Below are 9,249 nucleotides of genomic sequence, written 5' to 3'. Positions count from 1 at the left end.
TTTAAAAAATTACATCTTATTTCCCTTTAATAATATCATTGATTCTTTTAAGAGTAATGCTATACTCACAAACTTTTTTATAACATTTTTATAAACTTTTTTGGCAGCAAATTCTTATTGATTCACATATGGGCACACCACTTATATCATTTTTTTATTTACCAGTAACCACTTATTACATAAATAATTTTTAAAAAACTTGTAACTCTAGCATTTTTCTCGTTTTAGTGACCATAAAAAAATTTATAGATCTAAAATCTAAAACAAAATATACAAGCCCCCCCCCCCCCCCCCAAAAAAAAGCTCAACAACAAAAATTACGAGTAAAACTAAAAACAAAATTAAGCTCAATTAACTAATTTTATCCAAAATAAATAACCTTGCCCTTTAAAAAAAATTCTACACAAAAATAATTTTGTTCTTACCTGCCAAAAAAAAAAAAAAAAAAAAATCTTAACGGCTAAGTTGCAAAATTAGAGGTTGAAATCTCAACAGTAAAACTGCCCCTCTTAACTCAAAGTTCTGGCTCCGTTCCTGTTTACTCGTAATAAGTTCTTATATTCTTTTTGGTGAAATCAGGAAGCATTAATCACAAACAAGATATAAAGTTACCCTAGAATTAATTTTTATTTTTAAAAAATATTTTAGAATTCTCAACCTCTCTCTTTTACCTTTGGAAACCTCTTTTAAGTTTTAAGTCTCAAACCAATCCATAAAAAATCTTAACCCAACAATTAAAAAAAAGAAGAAGAAAAGAGTATTGTAAAAGTGGAAATCCACCCAAAAAATATGAGAATTTTTTTGCACTTTACACCCCAAAATATGAATTCATGCAATAACCACCCTAATTATAAGTAAACAATGCAAATAGCACCCCACCGTCAATCTTAATCATAAGCTTCGTTTGCTGATTACAGCTCTCAGCTTTACACCACTGGAAATCTGTGTGATCGACCGAATTGACGGCCAACAAAGCCGACCTCAGATCTCCAACAAAATCTCTACCCACAGGTAATTTCTCTCTCTCTCTCTCTCGCTAAGTTTTCATTATCTTACATTCTCTGATCTGAAAATGCTTGTGCATTTTTATATTTTTTATATTCCCTAGTATCTGTTTGGTTGCCGAGAAAGCGTAGGAAAATAAAAACAGGAACTTAGGTTTCTAAGAGTCTAATCCAAGCATATATGGTTCTATTGAGTTGAGTTTGAGTTTTTAACAGTTTTCGAGATATCAAAAATGTGGCATACTTATTGCCTTTCAATGCTTCATTTTCTTTCACTTTCTTGAAGTTTCCAGGCTACCAAACAGAGGTGAGTGGTGGGTGTCTATCGAATTCTTTAACTTCAAAGCCAATTGTTGATTGTAGGTTTTTTTTTTTTTTTTTGTCCCCTTGTATTTTTACTTTTTGTTGTAATTCCACATATATATGTTGAATTTTGGATCAAATTTTATGCCATACAGAGTACCAAACTGAGGGTAAAAGGTTTTGTAAATTTGAATATGACTGTTGTTTATGGGCAATTGGGTTTGGAGGTTTTGAATGTGATTGGTTGGTTGTGGCAAAAAGTTGGATTGTGGTTGTTTTTTGGCTTAAGCGTAAATGGGTGGGAGTATTGTGATATTGATTCTTCATAATCACAACAGTTGGCTTTTGTAAAGTTATTTTTTTAAGTTAGATCATCTCTCATAACTTGATAATTGTAAACAGAGTTTCCTAAGATACGGATTAGTTATGTAGTAGATGACGTGTATGTTTCATATGACTTCATTATGCAGCTCTAAAAGATTTCGTTTGGCCTTTCTGCGATTGTAGTTGTTTGAGTGTATTGGTGGTCATGAGTGATGTGATGTTCTTTTGCTGCAATTGAAATTGGGGGGTGGGGGGGAATTTGATTTGAACCTTATACGTCTCCATTGGAAACACTAGGAAACGCCATTTGGCCTAAAGGTCATTGGTGAGCGATGCGAGAGTTTTGTTTTGACTGAATTTTAGTTTGAAAGCTCCACCCTACCTTTATTTCTTTTTGGTATGTTACACATACCTGATTAATCTTGAACCCACAACTCACCCTCCACCCCATTACTGTGGTAAGAGAAAATCCCATGTGATCTGGAGCTCATTGGAAAGCTATGCCTTCCTTAAAAAATGCCTTTAGGTTTTACTCTCTTTTCAAGATGTCTTTTTGCTATGAATGTGTCCATGGATAAAATCTGATGGTGGATTTTGGAATCAAGTGAATATATATTTATTCATACTTACCTATTTGAGTAAGATTCTTATGAAGATTTGTATTGCCTTTGGGTTAGAAGGATTTGTGGTGCTCATAAACAGAGACTTGATCACTTAAGAACTGCCTTGCGTATGCCTCTCCAAGAGACTTAATTTCATAGTTTACTCAAAGCCTTTACCAACAATGCTCATAAATGGTTGGTGAATTTAGAACAATCATTGGTTAAATTCAAAGCACATGTTTGTGTGTGTTTGCCATTCCTTGCTTAGTATGTACAAATTATCTTTTAGAGCAGGATTAGCCTGTCAAAAATAGTTATTATGAAGTACTGGTCTGGTTGTATTGTTCCTCAAGGTAGAGACTTTAATATGAAAAGTATTGGTCAGGTTATTCTTTTGTGTGTGAGGCTTGAGTCTTGCCCAGCAGCTAATAGTCATGCATGAAAAGTCCGAGCCATAGGATTCTTTTAGGTTAGTTTGAGGAATATGCTCAGTCTTGATAATTTTGTTAGATTCTTTTCATTCCAACTGCAGTAGGGGGATAGATATATCATACTCTGTCAAAAGATTTAAAATTGCAACAGGTATCAAGCATTGAACTCTTAAGAAGTTTTTCTGTCTTCATTTTTTGGGTGGTTCTAATTAGATGTTTAGACATGGATATCACCAATCAAACAATAAAAACAACAACCAAGCCTTAATCCCAAAGCTTTGGGGGTCAAATATGGATTCTCAACAGAGTAATCAAGAGTGTCCACATGTGGTGCGGTTTCAGCTGTCCTCTCAAAAAGCCAAAACCCCATTTCCTCTCTCTCCCTCTCTGAGTCTCTCTTCCTCAAGTGCTGCCTCCTCTGGCAGATCTCCAACCATTTAATCTTACTCCTCCATACCCTCCCCTCTCCTCACCTTATCATCAAGAAAAGAGTGGCCACATGTATACATCCTAGCAAACCTTTGACTACTTTTCGCTGCATCTAGGATCCAATGCAATGTACTGCTTGTAGGGGATGCCCCAATTTGTATTTGTAGTGGATCTATTCATAATTAAATGACTAAATTTTATGCTGGCTGTCAACTTATTGAAACCCTCCTCCTTTTTCTAGGCTTGGGACCAGATGCGTACAAAATATTTGACGCTTAACATACACACTGAGGGAGTTAGATGTCATCTTATTAAAAAGAAATTGTCCAACATAGATTTCATCTATCTAAATATTCCATATAACGATGATAACAACTTTGATTATGTCTAATTGTGGCTTTTTTAATCATGTTTTGTTGAGCCATTGCATATTTTATGAAGCGTTAAAAATTTCCTGGTTAAGTGCTATTGCCTTCTCCAATTTTGGTTGCCTTTTGTCATTGGAATTACTTATAGACAACTTATACTACTGGCTTTCTATTTCCTAGGTACCACTGAATAGTTCTTAGATATGAAATCACTGGTAGGAGGTTGGCTAGCAACTGTTCCATTTTTTTGTTGCATGATAAATGGATTCTAGTATTCTGGAATTTAGAACCCATGATAGGAATATTATCTCGGCTACATTGACTAACAAGAATTTATGGTTTCTTCAGATGTCTAATAATAATAATGATGCGGAGAATCCTAAAGTTAGTGACATCCAGAAAGGTCCAGAAGCTCCTATTCCCTCAGGTGAAATTCAAACAAACTGGTTCAGTAGCTTACTCCAGCAAGTCTCAGTCTATGGTATAGCTGCTGGGTACTGCATATCTGCATCCTTGCTATCTATCATAAATAAATGGGCTGTCATGAAATTTCCTTATCCTGGAGCATTGACTGCTCTACAATACTTCACAAGTGCAGCTGGGGTCTTCATTTGTGGCTGGCTTAAGTTAATTGAGTATGACAGGCTTGACCTTTTGACCATGTGGCGCTTCCTCCCTGCAGCTATTATATTCTACCTTTCTCTCTTCACCAACAGTGAGCTCCTTCTACATGCCAATGTTGACACCTTCATTGTCTTCCGTTCAGCCGTTCCCATCTTTGTTGCAGTGGGAGAGACCCTCTTCTTGCACCAGCCATGGCCATCAATTAGAACATGGATGTCACTTGCCACTATCTTTGGAGGAAGTGTACTTTATGTGCTAACAGATTACCAGTTCACATTCATGGCTTATAGCTGGGCTCTAGCATACCTGGTAAGCATGACCATAGATTTTGTTTACATAAAGCATGTAGTCATGACTATTGGTTTGAATACATGGGGTCTTGTACTGTACAACAATCTTGAGGCTCTCCTACTGTTTCCTTTGGAGCTGCTTATAATGGGTGAATTGAAGAAGATAAAGCATGAAATCACGGATGAGACAGATTGGTACTCTTTTCAGGTGGTTTTGCCAGTGGGGTTATCATGTTTGTTTGGTTTATCCATCTCTTTCTTTGGGTTTTCTTGCCGGAGGGCAATATCTGCCACAGGATTTACTGTTCTTGGTATAGTAAACAAGCTATTGACTGTTGTGATTAATTTGGTTATCTGGGACAAGCATTCGACATTTGTGGGTACATTGGGGCTTTTGATTTGTATGCTTGGTGGGGTTTTGTATCAGCAGTCTACAAGCAAAAAGCCTAAAGATGTAAAAGAAGTAAAAACTCAAGAGACTGATGAGGAACAACAGAAGTTACTTGAAATGCAATGCAACAAAGAAGGCAACGGCAACCAGAAGGAAGCTGCTGAACCAGAAGTGGGAAAATGAAAGGGCTTTTATAAAGCAAAATCTATCATATTGCTATAAAATTCATTTCTTGGGTTCAGCTTTTCTGATTGGCAAATTCTTTGGTCCACAACTTGTTATTTGAACAGCCTAGACATTTCATTTATAAAAAGAATTTTCACAGTGCGATGGTTGGCTGTTCATGGATTAGCTGTACCTACCGTAAATACCAGTCAAAAATGAAGGTTAAGCGGAGGTTCAGACACGACTGATAGGATTGAATTGGCTCTTTGTTTGATCCCATCTCATTTTCTCCGAAACTAATTCTTTCTGTGGACCTCTACAGTAGCAATAATTTGACATAGAAAATATATATTTAGATGTAATATTTGCATTCTTTTGTTGTAATCTTGTTAAAACTTTCAATGATCCAAATGGTCACAGTAGTAGTGCCTTTGATGTTGATACTGATGCTTTCCACAATGCATCCATCAGATTAGTGATTAGTAAATTTCTCATGGATCCTAAAGACCAATTAATCAACAATTGATTATTCATTATTGTGGGTTTCCCAAGTATGCCAGTTGGACTTGACTTATATGTGGACTTAGGTTGTTACTAATCTGCCCAATTCTCTCCTCATTTATGTTTTGCCTGATGCCATGAGAGGGAAAAAGGATACCATCTTTTCTGAAGAATTTTTTTTTTTCAATCCTTCTAAGTTATTTGGTGAAATCTTCCAGTACAGCCCAGAGACATTCCCTAAACCCAACCAATCCAAACGAACAACACCTACTAGTTAAGGTAAAAACATTCTAAATTTGACCTTATGGTAACACATGTACTGTGGGTTATAGTTTAGCCTTTTTTTTCTTTTCTTTTAAAAAAAAAAAAAATTATCAACCCAAATAAAAAAGAAACGTTTTGATTTTTTTTTTGGTTTTATAGTTAAAAAACAATCATCTAGAACAGTCCTCTAATAAGGAACTTGGTTCCCTCAACATAAAAAAGAAAAAAAGAAACCTATTAGTTTCTTGTGTCTCTTGACCTAAAGAGCATGGAGAAAGAAATTAATCCATTGATGTTTTAGTTTGATAATAATGAACAAATCTCATAGGTTAACAAGAGATAAATATATGATGGGACTTACATTTAAAAAGACCTATATATGGTCAATATTAATTAACTTTCTTAAAATATTCCACCGGGTGGATGATTTCTTTTTAGAGAACAAAACTCATTCAAAGAACAAGAAACATCAACAGAAAGAATTCTAAGATATCCTCAATGCTCATAGGCAATAAAAATAATTTTACTTACTATAATTCATTCATAATTCAACATATAACTTCTATCGGGTCCGTTTGGATTGGACTTATTTTTGCTGAAACTGAAAACTGAAAATGCTGTATCGAAATAATTTTTAAATGTGTGAATAGTATCATGGGACCCATTTTTAATGAAAAAATTGCTGAAAAATGAAGTTTGTGGATCCCGTGTATCCACTGATGTGCTGAAAATGGCTGAAAAGTCAAAATTTTCGGTTACTGTTTATGTACAGTATATGAACAGTAGCCTTTGTCTCCCATTACGCGTGCCAAAAAAAAAAAAAGGCAGACGCCGAATCCAAACGCTTACATCGATATCATCTAAAAGAATTTCAGTGTTTACACTTAGATTCACATCTGTTCTTATGTTTTTCTCTCTCTGAATTTCACAGTGACTATTTTACACAGTTGAAAAAAAAAAAAAAAAAAACATTTTACACAGTTTTCTTGCTTTATCACGGAGTAGGACACAGCAAACACAACTTGAAAAGCTTCAAAAACTCGTAGCACTTTGTGAACGTGAACAGACTCTTGCGTCTTCTATTAGGTTTCTTTTCCCTTCTCATGCCTTCTAAGTCTTCTCTGTACATAAAATCCACATCATCCCCAGTGTCAATCATGTCATCTGACCCAAAAAAGCTATCCCCCATGATTTGATAATTCTTCTTAGAAGAGATACATTGCTTTGTACTCGTACTATCAGCTTCACAAGCAGTGTCTCTACATGAAACACCCGAATCCATGAATGAAAAAAAACTCGGAGAACTTTTTTTGGGTTTTGGTTTCCTTGCAGAGAAATTTTTTTTTTTTCTTTTTTCTGTGTAAGGTAGGGTTTTATACTGCATGCATGCGATTCGGAATGAATACGATTCCTAATACTACACGGATTACAGGCCCAAAACATAAATAAATAAATAACAATTTTTTTTTTTAAAGACGAGAAATAAATAAAAACGGGCTCTTAGGAAAAATATAGTTTATTTATATACCCCCAATTAGACTACACCTATGCGTTGGAGAGTTGTAGTGTGCAGGGGCGGAGCCACGTTGCCCCTTGGGGGGGCCGTGGCCCCTGCAAGGGGCAACGTGGCTCCCTTCCATTTCTATGCAATTCACTCCCCCCCCCCCCCCCCCCCCCCCCAACAACACGGCCCCCCCAAGGGGCAACGTGGCTCCCTTCCATTTCTATGCAATTCACTCCCCCCCCCCCCCCACACACAATGATGTACATCCGGCCCCCCTCCCATTTCTATGCAATTCATTCCCAAGCACCAGCATGCTCTAGTTTCAATTGTAGGACTCTTTTATCTTCTAATAAAACAAAACATGGCCCCTTATATTTAAATACCCAAAGGCACTACCCAACAAAATAACATTTTATCACCCATTCTCAATCACAAAATCAGAACCCTTTCTTTTGCTATTCTTTTTAGAGAGGTGCTACGTCTACAAAATTTTTACAGTATTTTTATAAATCATAAGTGGTTAGTTGTTATTGGTTCAAATTTAAACCTAACACTAAGATTACTTTTTTGCTCCAACAATAACAATTAGTAACAACCTGGCACTTAGGATTTATTATAAAAATGTTGTGAAAATATTGGACATATCATTTCTCTTCTTTTTATTCTCTTCTTGTCTTCTATGTACACACCACCACCCACTCCACTGGTTCAGTAGCCCCAAACAAAACAAAACCTCAGCTTAGCCCTCCTTTCAAACTCAGTCCTCACGATCCCAAAAAAAAAAAAAAAAAACCTAACCATTATTTTCTTTCTTCTTGCTTTCTTAAAATAAATCATTCAGAAGGTGAGTTTTCAGTTTTCTTTTCTTTCTTCAGCACTACACCTTCATCTCTATTTTTAGTGGTTTTTTTTCCCCCTTCTTCTCAACTATATATGCTTACTTAAATATTTACATGCACTTTAATTTTTCATAGATTTTTAGAGAAATATATGATTGAAGGCATGGGGAGGTATGAATAACATCCATATAATTAATAATAGGAATGATGATAGGTTGACTGTTTAAATTACAGTGGAAATTTTGTTTTTTTCTTAAGTATGAATAACATCCATATAATTAAGTAAAAATTTCTAATTAAGAGTTTATTTTTTAAGTTCTTTTTAGGTTAATTTTTGAGTCATATTCTTAAAGAATTATGAGCAAACGAAAAACAATTAATGCATTCTTTAAGAAAAAAGATGTTAGCAATTCAAAATTTAGGACACCTATGGTTGTAGAAACAAATATGGCTGTAGAAATAAATGTTGATACTTCAATGCCTAATGAACACCCTTCCAAATGTTCAAGAATTCAATCTGAAGAGATAGATCGTGATCCAGGATCACGTAAACAAATATGTGAATTTCCTATAAACAAACAAGATGAATCCGACGAGCTTATCTGAAAGAATGTCCATATCAACCTAAAAATATAGACTGTCCATACAACAATGATAATCATCATCGTCGAAAATCGGCCCCCCCATGTAAAAAATCCTGGCTACACCCCTATATATGATAAAATTGATAGGAAAAGTTTGATCACAAAAAAATTGGTTGTAGACTAAGGTTACAACTCCACTTAATATTTTTTTTTTAATTGAATGTAAATTTTGACAAATCCACCATTAAATTATATTTTCTTTTGATATCCTCATGCTTGCAAAATTTTAATAAAGTTAAATACTAATAGCTATATCATCAATTAAATGTTTCAATTTCTAATTTTTGTAGTCTAAAATTATACATAAAAAATAATTTTATGGATCAAATAGTAAATAATATCAAATTGGTATGAAATTTGACATGTGTTTTAAAAACATAAAGAATATGCAATTTAACGGTTAAATTTTCAAAATATATAACTATGTTAATTTGTTTAGTGAGAGTTGTAGTCGTAGTCTATAACTAAGTTTGTTGCCAAACTTTGCCCAAATCAATAATATATTAAAGTCAAAACACAATCAAAATCCAAATTAACTTCTAATTGTAGTCTTATTTGCTCCAAGA

General features: G+C 34.6%; 1 protein-coding gene across 2 annotated transcripts; it reads left to right on the top strand.

Moving 5' to 3' along the window:
* The first annotated feature begins 843 nt into the window (after positions 1 to 843).
* On the top strand, positions 844 to 5,464 carry LOC126697243 (GDP-mannose transporter GONST3). 2 transcript variants are annotated; one of them, XM_050394143.1, is made up of 2 exons: positions 844 to 1,011; positions 3,810 to 5,464. In XM_050394143.1, the coding sequence occupies exon 2, from the start codon at positions 3,810 to 3,812 to the stop codon at positions 4,947 to 4,949; it is 1,140 nt and encodes a 379-aa protein (XP_050250100.1). In that variant the 5' UTR covers positions 844 to 1,011; the 3' UTR covers positions 4,950 to 5,464. The 2 variants fall into 2 exon arrangements, with proteins under 2 accessions (XP_050250100.1, XP_050250101.1); XM_050394144.1 differs by lacking the exon at positions 844 to 1,011 and adding an exon at positions 1,080 to 1,311.
* Positions 5,465 to 9,249: the final 3,785 nt, after the last annotated feature.

This window comes from Quercus robur, chromosome 8 (genome assembly GCF_932294415.1).
Source record: "Quercus robur chromosome 8, dhQueRobu3.1, whole genome shotgun sequence".
NCBI lineage: Eukaryota > Viridiplantae > Streptophyta > Magnoliopsida > Fagales > Fagaceae > Quercus > Quercus robur.
Note: the sequence above shows the minus strand (reverse complement) of the source record. Positions and strands in the feature narration are given on the sequence as shown.

Excerpts from the sequence above, each read along its gene's own strand:
- LOC126697243 (XM_050394143.1), top strand. The coding sequence starts at position 3,810 with ATGTCTAATAATAATAATGATGCGGAGAATCCTAAAGTTAGTGACATC.